This window comes from Schistocerca americana, chromosome 1 (assembly GCF_021461395.2).
Source record: "Schistocerca americana isolate TAMUIC-IGC-003095 chromosome 1, iqSchAmer2.1, whole genome shotgun sequence".
Taxonomy (NCBI): Eukaryota; Metazoa; Arthropoda; class Insecta; order Orthoptera; family Acrididae; genus Schistocerca; species Schistocerca americana.
Window position 1 is genome coordinate 655277253 of NC_060119.1, and position 19699 is coordinate 655296951.

The 19699-nt window shown below is 38.3% G+C and overlaps 1 protein-coding gene across 2 annotated transcripts; it reads right to left on the reverse strand.

The window, feature by feature from the left end:
• Positions 1–485: 485 nt before the first annotated feature.
• Positions 486–17890, reverse strand: LOC124544585 (intraflagellar transport protein 22 homolog). Of its 2 annotated transcripts, none has more exons than XM_047123185.1 (4): positions 17449–17890; positions 15926–16098; positions 1384–1589; positions 486–1301 (listed from the first exon to the last, which is right to left on the reverse strand). In XM_047123185.1, the coding sequence occupies exons 1-4, from the start codon at positions 17608–17610 to the stop codon at positions 1141–1143; spliced, it is 702 nt and encodes a 233-aa protein (XP_046979141.1). In that variant the 5' UTR covers positions 17611–17890; the 3' UTR covers positions 486–1140. The 2 variants fall into 2 exon arrangements, with proteins under 2 accessions (XP_046979141.1, XP_046979135.1); XM_047123179.1 differs by having other exon boundaries at positions 486–1304.
• Positions 17891–19699: the final 1809 nt, after the last annotated feature.

Sequence of the window (19699 nt, forward strand, 5' to 3'; positions counted from 1 at the left end):
AAATTTTTTCAAATGCATTTGTTTGTAAGGTTTAGATTAAGCCAGCCCAAACAAAGATTCCTCAACAGTAGTCAACAAAATAACACACACAAAATGTTGTTTAAAATGTAATTTTATTTAGCCATCCAAAAGAGTAGTGTTAAAGTCTGCTGCAGTATTTACCTTGAGGGCACTTTATTGACACTGACAGCAAAGGCAAATAACAACTTGGGTTTTCTGTAGCAAATGGTGAAGGGTGCTGTAAACTGAGAATTTAGATTAATCTTACAGATTCTCAGAATTACAAACTGGTTATAGGATTGTTCTTCTTGTACTTGCACTCTGAAATTATTCTTCTGTACTGCTCTGTTAACTCATATCCTGTTGGTAAAAAACAAATATTCTCTCAAAACGTATCTACATTCTACTTCAGAATTGGAATAGTACTGTAAAGCTTATTACAGTTTAAAAGATTCTTACAGTTTGTAAAAAAATACCCAGCCAACTAAAAAAAAATTGCAGTTTTCAGCTGTCACCTGCAGTAACCAACAGCCATTTAGTTAATTACTCTGCTGCTGATATTTAGTTTTGTGTCTTATGTTAGAGAGGATGCAATCACAAGTGGATTACAAATAAGGCACTTTATTACCTAGAGGTGGCAGATTATGCTCATACATCTCTTTCTGAAATTTCTCCGTATCAGATAAAGCTTAGTGAAATCTACTCCCTGTCAATTTGCAGGCATATGTTAAATGTAATAACACACAAAAAAGGTTGTTCATCTGTTGTTGTTATTCTTTGTGGTTTGCTGTCATTGCCAATAGGCACCTTCAGCTTTATATCATACGAGACTGCTGTGAGGCCAAACTTATGGAATATATTGAGATAGGCAAATGGTACAAGTTAAGCTTCGAAGTTCTTTGTTTCATATTTAATGCCTAAAAATGGTAGCATTCACAGAAAAATAGACAATACAAAATATTAGCAAAAAACTAATAGCATCAAGTATGACAACAAAATGGTACAGAGACTGAAAAATCTTTCATGGATGTGAAAACAGAAGCATTTTAAATTCTCTTTAAGATTTATTTGTTATTACTTGATTTCATGTTTATAACATGGAGGCTTAAAAATACATATTTTGATAGTACTTCTGTGTTGTCACACTGCTTGCACATTCATTACATTTAGTTCCTCCTCTTCATGTTTCTCTCTCATTCCACTAAATACATTTGACAAAAAAATTCCAAAATCAGTTCTTAAGCGATTGCCACTTCCATCAACATCAGCTATTATTTGCAGCACTTTGCTAAATGTATCTGCTGCTGTAACAAATTTGATAGTGAGAAAATTATCTTTACAAGAAGATCACAAAGTTTTAAGATTATTTTTCAAAGCACTTACGGAGTTTAATGTGTTTTCTGGAATCACGCTCAGCATCAGAGCCAACATTTGCGAGGACCATGCAACTCCTTGCTGAAAGGCCACTCTGTATCACAAAGTAATTGTAAAACATTTCTAACAGCTGGCCATGTTCATTCACAGTTGGCTTATACACAAGCACCACACCATTAGTTTCATATTGTAGGGCAGGCCAATGCTGCTGAAACCTGTTGTATCATTATTAATTCATAAGCCATGTAGTACCCATTGCTTGGTTTTTTTAAAAAAAAGAAGAAGAAGAAGAAGGAGAGGGGGAGAGAGAGAGAGAGAGAGAGAGAGAAGAGAATGGAAGATAAAAGTGTAATAATTATCAGCCTAAATAAATTACTTTCATGCATGTATAAAAAATTTACAATACAAAACAACTTTATAAGCACCTGGTATTTACAGTTCCATATATGATATAAGAAAACAGGAGCTATTGTAATTTTTGTTATTGTGTAGCCCGAAGGATACTGTATGTGAAAGCATTAGGAGCATTATGAAAAGGAAAAAAAGACAAAATAAGAAATCAAGTGTTAATAACCCTGGAAACAGGCTACACTTGTATCACTGTTTTTGTAATAGGTGAAAAGTTTGAAATTGCAGATGGATGGTCATAATCTGTAGTTGGACATGTTAGACTGTTTGGGTCTTGCCGTACGTACAGACCTTATTTTGTTGGGGTATCACTGTTGATGTAGATCTGTTTTGCATTTTTCAACATCAGCCCAAAGTGTCCAAAGTCTTTTGCCTGCAAAACTGAGACTTGGATCTCAACTATCCCCCTCCCATCCAACCTCCCCTCCCCACAAACATCCACGCTGAACATGCATTACATTCGACCATAGGCTATGTATTAGTGGGCATGCAAGTTCAGAGCTAAGGTGTCAACTTTAAATATTTGTTTTTCTGCCATAAGACTCAACAAAGAATTGAATAAGCTCAGATGAAATGTGACTGTAGCCCCCACCCCAATATTCAAGCATTCTGCCAGAAATTTCACAGGAGGTACAAGGGCCTATAGGAATTGGGGGGGGGGGGGGGGGGGGGGGGGTGGCGGCAACAGCCTTTCATTATGATGGCATGATTACATCAGGACAATCAAAGATGTGCTCAAATGCATTGATTGCTTAAGGATATGTGAGGTAAGTAAGAAATCTGAGTTTACATTTCAGTATGGTGTAGATAAATGGATGGTACTGTAGTAACTACACTAGTGAGACAATTTCTTAAATTTAAATGTTTCCATGGATAATAAGTTCAGAGTTTATCAGTTAAAATACAGGCAAAATATTGAATAATGTAGTCTGTTAGAGAACCTATTTTGCAATTTAGGTTTAAATACCTGTTACAAAGTGGTTGAGTAGGTGTTTACATGATTGTGCCGCCACTTGGATTGATAACAAGAGTAAACGCTTAATAGTGCAAACAGTACAGTCATAAGACCATGAAGAAGTAGAATCTAATACACTATGTGATCAAAAGTATCCGACATCCCCAAAAAACGTAAGTTTTTCATATTAGGTTCATTGTGCTACCACCTACTGCCAGGTACTCCATATCAGCAACCTCAGTAGTCATTAGACATCGTGAGAGAGCAGAATTGGGCGCCCCGTGGAACTCAAGTGCTTTGAACATGGTCAGGTGATTGGGTGTCACTTGTGTCATACATATGTACGCGAGATTTCCACTCACCTAAAAATCCCTAGGTCCGCTGTTTTCAATGTGATAGTGAAGTGGAGATGTGAAGGGACACGTAAAGCACAAAAGCGTACAGGCCGACCTCGTCTGTTGACTGACAGAGACTGCTGACAGTTGAAGAGGGTCGTAATGTGCAATAGGCAGACATCTGTTCAGACCATCACACACGAATTCCAGCTGGTTAGCCGAGTGGTCCAACGCACGGCTTTCCGGAGTGGGCAGGAGCACCTGGTCCCCGGCACGAATCCACCCGGCCAGTCTGTGGATGGTTTTTAGGTGGTTTTCCATCTGCCTCAGCAAATGTGGGCTGGTTCCCCTTATTCCGCCTCAGCTACACTATGTCGGCGATTGCTACGCAAACAAGTTCTCCAGGTACACATACACCACCATTACTCTACTGCGCAAACATAGGGGTTCTGGTGTGGGGCAGCAGAGGGGTAAAGTGGACTGCAGTAGTCGTCGTGGAGTTATGGACCACTGCGGCTGCGTCAGGAACGGAGCCTCTGTCATTTCTAGGTCCCCGGTTAACATACAATACAATACAATATAATGAGGGGGAAGATTTGTCTGACGTGATAGAAGAAGAAACAGGAGTCGATTTCAAAGAAGACAAGGGATCCAGTATTAGAATCAGAATCCAAAAGAGCTTTGGAGGACTTAAGGTCAAATAAAGGAAAAGGGATAAATAACATTCCATCAGAATTTCTAAAAGTGCATTGCAGGAAGTAGCAACAAAATGACTATTCATGTTGGTGTGTAGACTGTATGAGTCGGGCGACATACCATCTGACTTTCAGAAAAATAATCATCCACACAGTTCCAAAGACTGCAAGAGCTGACAAGTGCAAGAATTATCGCACAATCAGCTTAACAGCTCATACATCAAAGTTTTTGACAAGAATAATGTACAGAAGAATGGAAAAGAAAATTAAGGATGTGTTAGACAACAATTAGTTTGGCTTTAGGAAAGGTAAAGGCACCAGAGAGGCAATTCTGATGTTACGGTTGATAATGGAAGCAAGACTAAAGTAAAATCAAGGCACGTTCATAGAGTTTGTCAACCTGCAAAAAGCATTCAATAATGTAAAATGGTGCAAGGTGTTCGAAGTTCTGAGAAAAATGGGGGTAAGCGATACAGAAAGACAGGTAATGTGCAATATGTATAAGAGCCAAGAGGGGATAATAAGAGTGGATGACCAAGAATGAAGTGCTTGGATTAAAAAGGGTGTAAGACAAGGGTGTAGCCGTTTGCCGCTACTGTTTAATCTGTACATTGAAGAATCAATGATGGAAATAAAAGAAAGATTCGGGAGTGGAATGAAATTCAAGGTGAAAGGATATCAATAATAAGATTCGCTGATGACATTGCTATCCTGAGCAAAAGTGAAGAAGAATTACATTATCTGCTGAATGGAATGAAGAGTCTAATGAGTGCAGAATATTGGCTGAGAGTAAATCAAAGAAAAAAGAAATTTCAAGAAGTAAAAGATATGAGAACAGTGAGAAACTTAACATCAGGGTTGATGGTCACGAAGTAGATGAAGTTAAGGAATTCATTAACTGGGCAGCAAAATAACCAATGGTTGACAGAGCAAGGAGGTCATCAAAAGTAGACTAGCACTGGCAAAAAATGCATTCCATGCCAAAAGAAGTCTACTGTTATCAAACATAGGCCTTAATTTGAGGGATAAATTTCTGAGAATGTATGTTTGGAGCACAGCATTGTTTGGTATGAAACATGGACTGTGGGATATCAGAAAAGAGAAAATAAAAGCATTTGAGATGTGGTACGACAGACAAATGTTGAAAATTAGGTGGACTGATAAGGTACGGAATGAAGAGCTTCTGCGCAGAATCATAGAGGAAAGGAATATGTGGAAAACACTGATAAGGAGAAGGGACAGTGTGATAGGACATCTGTTAAGACATCAGGGAATGACTTCCATGGTACTAGAGGGAATTGTTGAGGGCAAAAACTGTAGAGGAAGACAGAGATTTGAATACAGCAGGATGTAGATTGCAAGTGCTACTCTACAATGAAGAGGTTGGCACAGGAGAGGAATTCATGGCGGGCTGCATCAAACAAGTCAGAAGACTGATGACTTAAAACAAACTTCATACATTAGTATATTATTACTGTTATTTTGTGCCACTGCTATAATTTTTCAGCGTCACATTTTGTCGGTCACTCATTTTATTTTTAATAATGTTAAGAGATTAAATGTCATTTACCTATTGTGACATATTTCATTTCATTGCAACAACAACAACAACAACTTACAACACATTTGTAATATGCAATAGAGGTAGCCTCAGATTTAATTCCTTTATCTGGCTCCAAACCACATGGCCACATTCATTGTTAAGGACAGTGCTACAAATCGTAAGTTGTGCTTTCACCCTGTGAATGAGGCTAATGGCCTTCACCACTTCTGCTAATGGCTGGAAGGAGGCAAGGACAGCACCTAGCACCAGGCATCTTTGGTGCTAAAATGAGCCACGATTTGCAGCTGGGTGCATGTATCGTGTTCAATAGTTGCCAGCAGAGCCTCTTCCACATCTTGGCCAAGACTCCTGCTAAACACATCTGTTCCCCATTTGACTTCCTTCTACAAGAGGCTGTACTACCTATGTAACATTGGAGCACCCAATAATAGGCAAACCTTCCCTTTGTGCAAGTCCGAACAGTGAAGAATGTTCCCCAGTTACTCTGCTTCCCAAGAACACACACAAGATATTGCAGACCTTTTTATACAGTTTTTTTACAGATTGACATTTCTTATTACTTTTAGATGGCAACATTTTGATGAATAATTTAATTCCAAATGATCTGTGTGAAACAGTATTGATATTAACTCTGGAATGATGAAACGTTTTACAGGGCTGATGTCTTCATATTCAATGGATATGGGGACTATACTTTTAACATGTTTTCCTTCAGTGTTAAATATTTTAGAAGTACTCTTGTTTGGCATTCTTAATTTTACTTAGTTGCCTAATAAAACACTGTGATGTTTAAATTCATCCTACATGTTGATGACTGTACTTTCAAAATACTTTGTCAGATTGATTACAACCTTGTTTGATTTCATCTCCACTAGGATTGCCAGCTGCTGTATTCTTCCTTTTTTTATAGTCTCTAGACATTATCCTCTCAGCCAATCTTTGATACATAATATCTATAAATTATACATTGGTGTGCAAAACTTAAGAATGGAAGTAGCACTTTCGTCATGTGTCACTGCCAGGTAATACAGATAAAACTTGGATCATACATACTAAGAACTGCTACAGTATAGTACAGAAGGTAACTGGAAGAAGTACACAGTGAGATGAAATGACACTTTTATTCCAAGATAGTCTTTACACTGAAGTCACTGCAATTTATGATGGTCCCATGGACATTAAAAAAAAAAGGCAAGATGTGGCTCGTAATAGGATGGCAATGCTTGCTCTGGAATGTGCTTCCATCCTGGCTACAGGGTAAGTAAATAGTTCTTGTGGTAGGGTGTGCCATTCCTCCACCAGCATGGTTGATGGCTACGGAACAGTTGATGGTGCATGCAAACATGCTGCAATATGTCTGCCCAATGCATTCCACACATGCTTAATGAGATTTAAGTTGGGGAAACAGTCAAACCAATCCATTATTCCAAGAGCTCCTCCACCTGAACTTTTCGATGTGGTCATGCATTGTCATCCGAAGTCAGTACCAAAAGGGCACACGTGGGGAAGGAATACAGAGTCACAATATCATTGATCAGTGAATATACCGTGTTTAAAGATTTGGAGGTCAGTATGCCCAAACAACATTATGCCTCCCTGCACCCTAACACCTGGGTTCCAAAATGTTTCACAATGTAGGACGTACCCTCATATGGCAAGAGTTGGGAATACATAATTGAACCAGTACATTCACTGGTCAACGATATTGTGACATTGTATTCCTTCCCCGTGTGTCTCTTTTCAGGGGTGCACTTGGCACTTACTTTTTTTGTGGATGAAAAAGCATGACAGCATCAAAAAGTGTCAGTGGAGGAGCTCTCAGAACAAGGGGATATTCGGTGAAGGGACTGGTTTGCCCATTTCCCCAACTTAAATACCATCAAGCATGTGTGGGATGTGTTGGAGACGTACTTCAGCATGTTCACATGCACCAATGAATATCTAGCAGTTGTCAACCACACTGGTGGAGGAATAGAACACCTACCATAAATATTGCTTACTTGCCTTGTAGCCAGCATGGAAGCACATTCCAAAGCATGTATTGCAATCTGTAGTGATCACACAGCTTATTGAGAGCCGCATACTGCCGTTTTTAATATCCAAAGTGTCATTTCCATTCATCTCATTGTGTATTTCTTTCAGTTGCTTTCTGTGTTATACTATAGAAGTTCTTTGTATGTATGGTCCAAGTTTCATCAAACTGTTACTTGGCAGTGGCACATCATTTGAAAGTTACTTTCACCCCCAAGTTTTGCAACCCAATTTAATAAATAACAATTAATTTAGAATATAAAAGGCAAATATATGTTTATAGACAACATCATTTGTCGCAAGTAACATATTCATCCTCATTGGTAGCTGTTGAACCCCCTAAGCTCTGCAGCAAATTTCTTGCCAGATGGTACCACAGTGGCAGCCAGAAATGATGTGGTTTGTTCCTCCACATCACAGTCTCACAGAGATGTATTGGTCCATTTCAGATGAGAGAGGTGCAGTCTGAACCTTCTGTGATTAAAGTGGAGATAAAAAATTGTGGCAAGAAACTTTTTATGTTACATTCCAAAGAAGAACCACCATCATGCAAGTATGTTCTGCACTGTGTGTTAAATGGTGTGCAGCACCCTTAGCAAGAATGTAAAAAATTTAATCTCCTCTAATAGCATAGTGGCCCTTCACTCATAGCATAACAACTTCCTTGTTGCAGTAGTATACTTCTACAATCTTTTCTGTTATCTGGTAAACCAAGTAGCTGTTGAAATTACTGTCTATTTGATTCTTTATGAGCCGCACAATACTGACTGTGAGTCTGTCAGAATAATAATTCTCTCTTCATCTAGGTCATTAGAATACTTGAGTCTCCATAATGCTGTAGTGAGATCCATATAAGCACAGAGGCTTTCAGAGGAAGTTGCAATTGGCCACTATGATGTATCTTAACATCAAAAAATGCAGTGATACCATCTGAAGTATGTGAGCTATCTGTATGGAGATGGCGCATGTTCCCATCCACTTGAAATGCCCTTTAACAGTTTCATATCCATCTTAGATTCCTTACATGGTGCATTCCTTTAAATGACTAGTTCTTTTCTTTTATTTTTTCTAGTCTTTTATAAGACAGTAATGATGTGAAACTATTGGTCTATACAATGTGGCTTCCCATTCTTGTATGTAGGTACAATTGTCTAGTTGTCAGTTCCAGGAACCACACTGCATAAAACATCCTGAGCAATAATATTTTTCAACTTACAAAAGCTGCCTTAATCACAGCTTACAATATGTTGTCTCACCCATGTGCAATATTTGCATTCCACACCAATGACATGTGGAGGCCCTTTACACAGAATGGTTAATTTAGAATATGATGTAGGTCATTGTCAGGTTGAGTATCCTCAGTCTTTCTGCATTGAATCTGGCGTTGCGGATAAGTTCATTTTAGTGGCATATGAGAGATTATCACAAAAATGTTCTTATCCTGGCTGGCACTTTCCTTTTGAGTTGAGTATAAACGTCATTGGCACCTATTGATGGCAGAATTGACTATTTGTTCAACTTCGGGATGTCACCCATAAGCCTCTAATGCTGCTCTTCTTTCTGCTATAGCAGTATCTGATTCTTATCCCACTGAACTGGTGGGTGTCTGCTATTCAAATGGAACATAATATAATGTGGGATAAAAGAACATAATAAAATGTGGAATTGTAGTACCAACAGTATGTTCCATAATCAGAAATAATTGGCAGAATCTTCACAAGTTTTACCATGATTGGCATAGCTGTTAAGTTTCTCCTCAAGCTTTGTTTTATATGCTTCCTAGTCATCTTTTCCAGTCCTCCACCTGTAAATGGAAGTGTTTTTTTTCTTATTGGGATTATTATACTTACCAAAACTGGTAAGAGGTTTGAGGCAAGTGGTTCCTGCAGTTTTAATTATCAGCTCAAAAAATAAAATTAAGTAGTTAATTTTTTGTTTGTTTGTAGGTGTGTATGCAGTTTTGGTAGAAACTGAAGTCCCTGTACTACATCATTGTAGCACACCACTAGAAGACCCAAAACAAAATAGGACAACCCTTTGACAAAGTGAAGTATCATGCAGTAATTTGTTTTCTGCATTTGAAGAGGTACAATGTTATAACAATCTGTGGGTGAGTTGGTGGAAATGTACGGAAACAATGCCATCATTATATGACAAAGTGGTTGGCTTCCAGCAAGGTCAAGAAGTGTGAATGATGAGGAATGAAGTGGAAGACTCTCTATGAAGGCTTTGGAGTCGCATGAAGCATGGGAACTCGATGCCTGAAGACTGGTATATATAGGCAGGCAATGTCAGTCATGAGTGAGTTTCCAACATCTTGCATGATATTTTGAAGATGAAAGTGTTGCTCGTGTACGTGACTGACTGCACTCACTCAAACAGCCTGCCGAACAGAGGCAGCTGCGGAAATGTTGCAGCTGTGGAAATGTTGCAGTTGTGTCAGGATATCCCAGAAAATTTGTTTAGCTGCCCCCCCCCCCCCCCCTGCTGCCATGAATGGATGCCAGGAATATTACTATTACCCTGAGATAAAGGAGTAAAGGAACCAGTGGATAATCCAAAATGGATTAACCACTGCCAAAAAAGGTAAGAACCTAACTCATTGGGCATATTGATGCTGAGTGCTTTTGAGGAATCAGATTATGCTTGTAAGAGGGCAAACTATCACAGGAGCATACTCACAAATCTTATAACAAGGTTATGAGAGGCTGTCAAGGAAATTGTCCTATGGAGTGTTTCTGCTTTATGACAACACCCCACCTCAATCTGCACAGGATGTGATTCACATACTGCTTCTTAGGGCTGTCAAATTTGCCTCACTCCTGTAGTCTCCTGGCATGGACCCCTGAGGTTTTTTTTTATCTTTACCTGTATGAAAAAACCATTTCATGGCAGGAATTTCCTGAAAGACAATGAGATGATTTTTGAGGTGAAACATTTCCTGAACAGCTAAAATGAGTAATTGCACAGCCAACGTCTCCACCATTCCAACTGTCACTCGGAAAAATGTGTCACATTGAACGGTAAACATGAAAAGCAGGACTAACAACATCACAAAGTTTCACGGTCATAGCTTAAGTTTTTCAAGGTGATACTTAAAATTTTATGACTAATCTCTGTATATGCCATCTAGAAGCCTTTAACTTCATTCCTACTGCCTAAATAGGATCTGCACAGATGTTTAAGCTGAGAGGTACATCCAGTTTCATGTTTAATCAAGATAGCTTTACCCCTGTACTCATCATCTAGATCTTTTTAAAACAGCTGATAGTCCAGAACTTAAATCTGTTGAGTTACACGTAACCAAGCCTCTTCAAGAAAACAGTTGGGGAGCAGATGTATGTTCCAGGTGTGCTAAAGGGCACTGGACACAGACGGCAACAAGCTCATATTCCTTGCACTGAAATGACATCATTATTTTCTGTCATACATGTGCCAGCTGCAGTTGGGATGATTGGAAAATGTCCTTGACACCTTGGATTGGATTCGGGATATTTCTTCTGTTCTGGTACTGATTAATTGTTGCTTGCAGTGGAATATGTATTTAATGACTGCCCATTTCTTAAATTCAGTGCAGGTTCTGTCAGTTGAACTGTGGTTTTCTGGACAGTGAACACACCTTAGAATGGCGCTCATATCATTAAACTATAAACACCAATACTGTTGGGAAGCTTACTGAACGTACCAGTGTACTGGACAACACCTGTCCAGAATTGCAACATGTGGAAGGTGGCGTGCTTGGAAGATTGGAACACAGACAGGAATTGGCTTTATTCTTCCATTCTAGGACTTTTTCCCCATATCTTTACACATGCAACACTGGGCTCTCACTTTCGACATGGCATAATATTTCCTCTTCACTAAGAAAGACTTACTGTATTTGTGTTACACTGTCTGCAGTATATGCTTCCAAATTTCTCTCTGTGCTCATTTTATTAACAAGTAGTTTGTCATTAATTCTGAATTTCTTTCTATACTTACATTCCTGCTTTGGCAATATTAATTGTTTTGCTTGGTTATTATAACCGCAATGAATATCTTTCCTGTATGGCCATTAGGTGTGTTACCAATTGATTTCTTGGCCTTTCCACAATACTTAATAAGTGAATCATTGTCTGCATAAATTATTATTGTCAGTTTGGTAGTAGAAATACTCTAGATTTCTGCAAAAAGCCAGTAGTCAGTTGAATGTTGCAATGGTACTCTTGGCTGGTACCATCTTGGTGGATTTCTTTTGTTATATTCACATCCTATGATAGTGGTGATAGTTTTTCAGCTGTAGCTGAAACATTTTGTCCATCTCGGTTGGATCTGAATAACGCTCATGAAGGGCACATTACTTACTTGCCTGGTGTCCAGAGCAAACTAATCTACTACACTGCTGTTCCGCTCTTGTAGCTTCAATACTATTAGAAACACTTTGAAGAAACCTAAACACCACAGTTGTCCACTAAACATAAAACTACTCACAACTGCGTGCACAAACTAACACATCAAACTATGTGACACCCAGAAGTAAACTCTTTCCTCTTTTTTTTAACATACTCCCACAGTGTCTCTGCCCCAGCCTTATCGACGGTGTGTTTTATTCTGCAATAATTGACTTTCCTTCTCGACTGTGTTAACTGTATCTCTCACATTATCTGTTTATCCCTTTCTGTGTCTTATCACAGCTGGTTTCTATTCCAACAATGTTTTCTTTATTCTTCTTGTATCCATATCCTGACTGTGTTATTTCACTGCCCTCTGTGATCCTTGCATTATGAGCTCCTCAATATCCACCTTTAAAATAATTTGGGCTGGCTGTCTTCATCAGCACTGATTTGTCACCATGCCTCAAAATGACAACAAAACAAATAAGTTGGTTACAGACTGACATTGTGAGAGGCTGTTGTGATACTCAGAGAACATTAATATCCCAGTACAAACGAATCCTCTTATTTCATGGGATACAGATTTTGTATTATTGGTTATGTTAACGAAAAAGCTCCCGCACTGAAATTTCTTGCTGGTAATCTGCAAACATTATCGACTCTTCTTAAAATTTTCACTTCATTGATTGCAAAACATCTTGAGTGTGCTATTCCTTCAGTTCAGTCTCTTTCCCCCAACAATAATCTTCTTATACTAACAATAGCAAAATCATTAGCAGGTGCACAAATTTGTATTGACTCCTCACTGAAGTATCACCAAATGTATTGGTGCAATGGTTAAAGCATTTGACTTGAATCAATTGAGGTAAATATTTCAAGACACAGCCAGTTTTCTCTAACATCCTTGCCTAATTCAAGCTTTTGGTCCATATATGATGATCTTATTGACTGTACATTAATTGTGAGTCTTCTTTTAAACCTGTGTATTTAGGTATCTAAAGAATATGTACATCCATTTCTAACCTATCACCAATCCCCTGCCCTAATTCTTTAAAGAACTGAAATCCCATTTTGTGGTATATGTGAAATACTGTCAGCAAAATGTGTTACTAATAGAGTTAGAAGTAAAGAAGTAATACTTTAAAACATCATGCCTAATGCTGAAGTTTTACTGCCTGCACAATGAAAGTGTAGTAAGCAATAAACTTTTTTCCTTTTCATTGTTTCATGGGGGTGTCCACCAGAAAAATTTTCTGTGCTCCCTGTGAGTTATGCTGCCTCGAGAAATACACATAGTTTCTAACTTTAACACTAAACTTATTGTTTTAAACCGTTAACATGAGATTATACCTCTTAATGTGTTAATTAAGGCAGCATTTTCAATTTGTAGATTCAGTCAATAATTATATGCAAAAAGAGTCTTTTGCCCCTTGAAGCCATGGAAATGGAAATGAGCGTTTGGCGTCAGTGGCCGGGAGGCCCCTCGCGGGGCAGGTCCGGCCGCCATATCGCAGGTCTTATTACATTCGGCGCCACATTGGGCGACCTGCACGCCGGATGGGGATGAAATGATGATGAACACAACACAACACCCAGTCCCTGAGCGGAGAAAATCTCCGACCCAGCCGGGAATCGAACCCGGGCCCAGAGGACGGCAATCCGTCACGCTGACCACTCAGCTACTGGGGCGGACCCTTGAAGCCATTAGACAGGCAATCTGCAGCTGCAATTGGAAATTTTAGTAGTTTAGTAATATAGGCACTGAAAAGCATTGAGGAAAAGACACTCCCTTGTGTGACACCTGCTGTACATGTTAAAAAGTGGGGTTGATTAATAATAGCCTTTGAGCCTGTCAAGATTGTTCTAGTAAGTGTAATTTATTTTGTGGTAGTATGGTAAGTTATCAAATATCATACATTTAATCTCTATTACGGCAATCAACAGGCTGTTCGAAGCCCACATTGAGACTGTGAATGCCAATTTTTCTTTCATATGTCCCCCCCCCCCCCCCCCTGATTTATTGTTGATCCATTGAGTCTAAAGTAGCAGTAACATTCTCTTAAATATCCCACTCAAAGCACAGAACTCTCCAATTATACTAAATACAGGCTGAACTTTGCACAGTGCATTTATCATTGTCATTCTCCCTGGTATTGCCTTAAAGTATTTCTATATCCATACATGGCTTATATATTTTCCTACTTTCACTCTTGTGACAGTGCTCTGTCATATTTCAGCCTCCCATTCTGTACGATTCCATTTTCATTGTAGAAAACCTAGTTTGTTCTTGTTTTACACTGACTGATATATTTGCCTTGAGCATTTATTTTGCTGTATCACATGCTAGTTTTTTCATTGTATCATTCATTGTTCCTTTTGTACTTAATGTGTCTGTTTTTTATGCAGCATGTCAAATGCACTTTTTGTTGTTACAGCTTCCTATAATGTAGATCATACTGTACAGGTTGGATCTAAAGAAAAATTAATTTCTGGCACGTCGATAGACACACAAACAAACACAAATATACACACAAAATTCTAGCTTTCGCAACCAACGGTTGCTTCGTCAGGAAAGAGGGAAGGAGAGGGAAAGACGAAAGGATGTGGGTTTTAAAGGAGAGGGTAAGGAGTCATTCCAATCCCGGGAGCGGAAAGACTTACCTTAGGGGGGAAAAAAGGACGGGTATACACTCGTACACACACACACACACACACACACACACACACACACACACACACACACACACATATCCATCCATCCACACATATACAGACACAAGCAGACATATTATTTTAATATGTCTGCTTGTGTCTGTATATGTGTGGATGGATATGTGTGTGTGTGCGAGTGTATACCCGTCCTTTTTTCCCAAGGTAAGTCTTTCCGCTCCCGGGATTGGAATGACTCCTTACCCTCTCCTTTAAAAGCCACATCCTTTCGTCTTTCCCTCTTTCCTGACGAAGCAACCGTTGGTTGCGAAAGCTAGAATTTTGTGTGTATATTTGTGTTTGTTTGTGTGTCTATTGACGTGCCAGCACTTTCGTTTGGTAAGTCACATCATCTTTGTTTTTAGATATATTTTTCCCACGTGGAATGTTTCCTCTATTATATTCATATTGAAAAATTAATTTCAGTATAAATAAGGCAAAATAATGTAAACTATTATGTATTTGGAATTCATAAAGAACAAAAGGAAACAACGTATCGTCATCACCACCATCATCATATACGCAGTTGTTTTTCCCTCACTCCACTTGTGAGTGGAACATGACAAGGAATGACTACTAGAGGTACAAGGTAACCTCTGCCACCCACTATATTGTTGCTTATGGAGTACTTAGAATATGCATATCATTCTCAACCATAAAACCCTATCCCATATAGCCAAAAAATATTACTCTTGTGTGACTGTTGTCAGATTGTGTAATTAATTATTTCTTGAGTATGTGTCACAAAATGATGAACTGAAATTAAATAATTTCCTTAGGGGACTCTTCATTTTACTTTCTGTGATATAATTTGTAATAAGAAGTTACCGCTGATTTTTGTAACTTACCTGTTACTTTCACTAGTTGCCTTCTTGACTACAAGCACTTGAACACAATTACTAACAGAAAAAATTAGGCATTAGATAATCACTTATCTAACCAAAAAATTGAGATGGATACTTAAAGACAGTGAGAAAATGATTCAGGAGTGTTACTGTTAGCGATAAAATTGCAATCATTAACATTCTTCAGGTAGTACATAATATTCAGGTTAATGCTAAGATTAGGGAACTCTTAGCTACTAAATTCATGCTGCATAAACAAAGTCAGAAAAAAATCACAGAGGGTCAGAAAGGTTTGCCAATATTTACCTTTGGACTCACAGTACTATCAATGGAAACACTTAATAACAGGTGCAACATAATTAGAGTAGGTTCCTTTTCTTCAGAGAGGAAGCAGGATGTGGTTATGTAGGCTGGAAAAAGTAGTGTGTAGGGGAAGGGGGAGGGCCCCCTTATGCCCTATGCTGAAAACAACACGCCTGTTACGAGGAAAACGAAAGCAGTAATTCACTTTCTACCAATTTCATGAGAGAAATTTGGCTAAGGACACCTGGAATCTCAAAATAAATGTTAATTGTTTAGTTACTCATCAGCATCAAAGTTTTAGTTCTTAAAATAGGTATTATGGAGAACACGTACTTTAAATTCCCACTGCAGTCCCAAAGCTCGACATCAGAGGTTACAAATTTGCCATTTACATTTACATTTGGTGATTCAAATTCAAGAATCCTGACACCCCGAGTTGCTCTGTAGTCATTAGACATTGTGTCTGCAGCCTCTGACAAGAAATTGGCTATTGTTGACTTCCCACTCTGAAAATTAAATATTTATTTTCAATATAATATGTAAACAGAAGGTAGAATGACACATGAAAACATAATTTACAGCAAGAAATATGAATATGCCTTAGGTTACACAGTTATGAAATAAAAAGAATAACTTATGTGTTGACTGGTCTGCAACCAGTAGGTTTAGTTGTATATATGGCAAAGTGTCACACTACCACACCACCAAATAGAAAGTATGTGAGTTGGGGCTGTTTCTTAAATACATACATACAGCACCATCACTACCTTGCCAAACTGCTGAAATTCTTATTAGTTCTCCTGTCATTTTCCCAAGCATTGTTTGTGTGCTGTGTTGTGCATATCACCAATTAAACATAACTGTTGTCAATCTGACATAATTAAAAATTAAGAAATTTGATTCCAAGGGGAAGTCAAAAGCAGATGCTAACAATATGCAGAACAAAAACAGCTAGATGCAATATACATTAACAAAAGAGAAACTTAATCTGTAGGCCTACATTGTATTAGCAATAGTTTGAAGTCTTCCTGCAAGAGCCGTTTACTAATTGCTTCCTCTCCTCCGCATGCACTTTTACTAATCTTCTCTCTTTTTGTATTTTGGTACCTCACTTTCATTTTTTTCTTTCGTTTGGCTGCCTGTTTTGTCCCATCTGTTGTTCTAGTTTGTCTGTTTTTCCATTCATTCAAACTTGCCCTATCTCTTGCTTCTAATTTCCTGTGTTTTCAAATCTTGATTATTGCTACGATTTCATTGTAGACTGCACTCGTATTTTAATCCCTGAAACAGAACTCAGGAGCTTAATATATTAGTTTCTTTTATCTTTGATTACACGGTCAATTTGGAAATTCCTGTCTTTATAATATAATATTTTAACAATTTACTTGAAAACTGAAACTGAGTACATGCATGATGCAGTCACTTCTTCTGGCTCTTTGAGTATTATTAATGTTGAAATCTGTCCAATATCCCTTACAATGTTATTGACATGTAATGTTCCACATTTGTTTCAATATTTTTACTGGCAACTGGTTTTACCAAGAAATGTTTTTGTCAACTGAATACATTTGTGCGGTCCAGATCATCTCCTTCTCCTGTGGAAGGCAGCACGCTGGACTGGAACCTAAATTTACACGATCATGTTTGATGGTGAAATTAATTCTGCATTACCCTATTAATCACTTTACCACCGAGTATACAGTATACTGTATGAACAATGTACGCATTTTTAACATGCCTACTACTCATGTGTCGAATGACGCTTACTGACCCACAGGAGATCAACAAATGATAAATTATACATTGTTTGCTTAATTTTATTTTCCTGACCTCGAAGAGAAAATGAAATACTTAACCTTCACAGGCCCGATTAACAGTATTTTAACTTTGTGCATTATCGTAAAACATATACTAGTCAAACTAGATAGAAAATATGGTTCCGTCCTGTTTTGTTGATTTGTGTTGCTAAGTAACTGAGAATAACGCATGCGTTCAGTTAACAAGCTAGTGTATTGCATCAGAAACACCACGAAATATTGCTGTGGTGGAAGTTGTTCATGCTAAATTTTTGGGGGCCAATAACAAAATCTCTACATGTTTTCCTGAGGTCCACCTATATCGAACATTGTTGACGATTGTAACCATATCTAGCGAAATTCCAGTTTAGCCGAGAGATATACTGTAGGTTACAAATTTTAACGGCAGCTTTTTTTATGATTTTTGACATCTCTGCATTTTCCCATTTTTTGGCCTACACACTAGCGACCAATACTACTAATCTGTCGTTATATCGCGCTATTTCCGTAGATCGTACTGACGCCTGCGAGTGCACAAATCGATGGCCGCTACGATGGGTTGCTGATCTCTTGTATGGTTATGGTTCGGGAGTGTCTCGCGCCAGTAGAACGCCTGGCTCTGCTGATGTTTCGGAATGGAAATGAATATCAAGTGAACACACCCAACTGGCTTCAGAGAACATCTGACTACGTGTGTTCTGTCATTTGGAAAGTAGCTGTTAAGACGTGTGCTACTCTTACCTATTTCCTTATCACTTGCTTAGTCTCATTTCGATTACTTTGTTTACTATTTTTTGTTTCTGTTGTTACATACAGAGGGGTCCAGAAGTATGTACAAACTATTTGATCCTTATTATTTGCAGAACAATCGTTGCAATTTTGCGCAGTAGCGTAGTCCGTTGTTTTCTCAACAGATCTTAGCGCGCGTTTTCCAGCAGATGACAGTGCAGCAATGAATGAAGTAAAGATTGACGTTTTAACAACGCAAGACGGTATTGAAGTGGTACTGGATGTACAAAAGCATTATGGAGCTACTAAGGCAATGGCGTATTCAGGAGAATAGTGAAGAATGGGATAGAACCCGTCGGCTTTGAAAAATGACGTCACAAGGTTCCACCAATGATGTATTGCAAAGACATAGACGAATGTTGACAAGCAAATTCATGTAGTACAGAGAAAACAGATCGTGGACATTACCATATATACCTATCCATATTTAGAACGTAACGTTACATATATCGCGTTTTTCGCAGTAGAAAGTCCTAGTATCCTATTCTCCAGTTGATCTACATAGGTCAGCCAAAGTATAGGATACTACTGCTTGCGGAGAAAAGACTTACATATCATTGAAATGGAATACTTCAGTTGACCTAGATAATAACACTTGCTAAACTCTATCTAAGCACCATCGCCACCATCACATAGAGGAAATAATTGACATGTACTACCTCCGCTTAGAAAAAAGTTGGAATAGAACAATAAATACCTATAGTCCTATGTGCACTAAATGGATTAATGAAAGCAATAAAAATCTACTAGTATTCATGTATCTCTACGTCTCTGACTAGTATTCCTTCGTCTCAGTCCTTATGACCTATTCTGTGGTATTTATTTTCTTTTTTGCTTCTTAGTTCCAGTATATGGCAGTTCCTCTGATACTTTTAATTCTACTGCCATGTACTACTGAAGTTTGTCCTGGCAATTGTAGCTTTAGAATTACAGGGACTTTACTGTGACCACCTGGTTAGGAACCTGAAACTTCTTGAACTTTTTTGTCTTACCTTCTGGACTGTAAGGGTTTGCCTGTAATACCCACTGACCTATCTGATATTTTAGAAACTCCTCTTAATTAACCCCACACGCTCTTGACATATCAGCACTTTCATGTCAGCCAATGTTGCCTTTTGCTAGACTTCCTTAAGGGTTTTTGCAAACAACTTAAATTGTTAACTTTCTTTGCACAACTTTGGTTGAATCACATCAGTTGCAGATGGTATTTTGGGTCGGCATATAAGCTTATAAGGTAGTAACCTTGCTCCTGTATGAAATTTTGAAATGTAGGCACTAGCCACAAAATCTAAATATACGTCCTAGTTTGGGTATTGAGAATGCACATAATGGCTTAACATGTTCTATAGAATCTTACGAATTTTTTCCATGTGATCATCTGCCTGTAGATGGAATGGACTTGTCCATAATTTCTTAACTTTCAGTAAGCCACAGAACTGCTTAACGAGATCGGAACTTGTCCCTTGGTCCATAATAACCGTTTGAGGTATCCCATACTTAAGTTTCCAATGATTTACCTAGC

Bases quoted from the DNA above. Each gene is read 5' to 3' on its own strand.
- LOC124544585 (XM_047123179.1), bottom strand. From the start codon at position 17,610: ATGCAATACACTAGCTTGTTAACTGAACGCATGCGTTATTCTCAGTTA. The intron at 1,590-15,925 runs GTACGTGTTCTC...ATGATACAACAG, and splicing joins GACTGCAGTGGGAATTTAAA to GTTTCAGCAGCATTGGCCTG. The intron at 1,305-1,383 runs GTAAGTGCTTTG...AATTTGTTACAG, and splicing joins CAGAAAACACATTAAACTCC to CAGCAGATACATTTAGCAAA.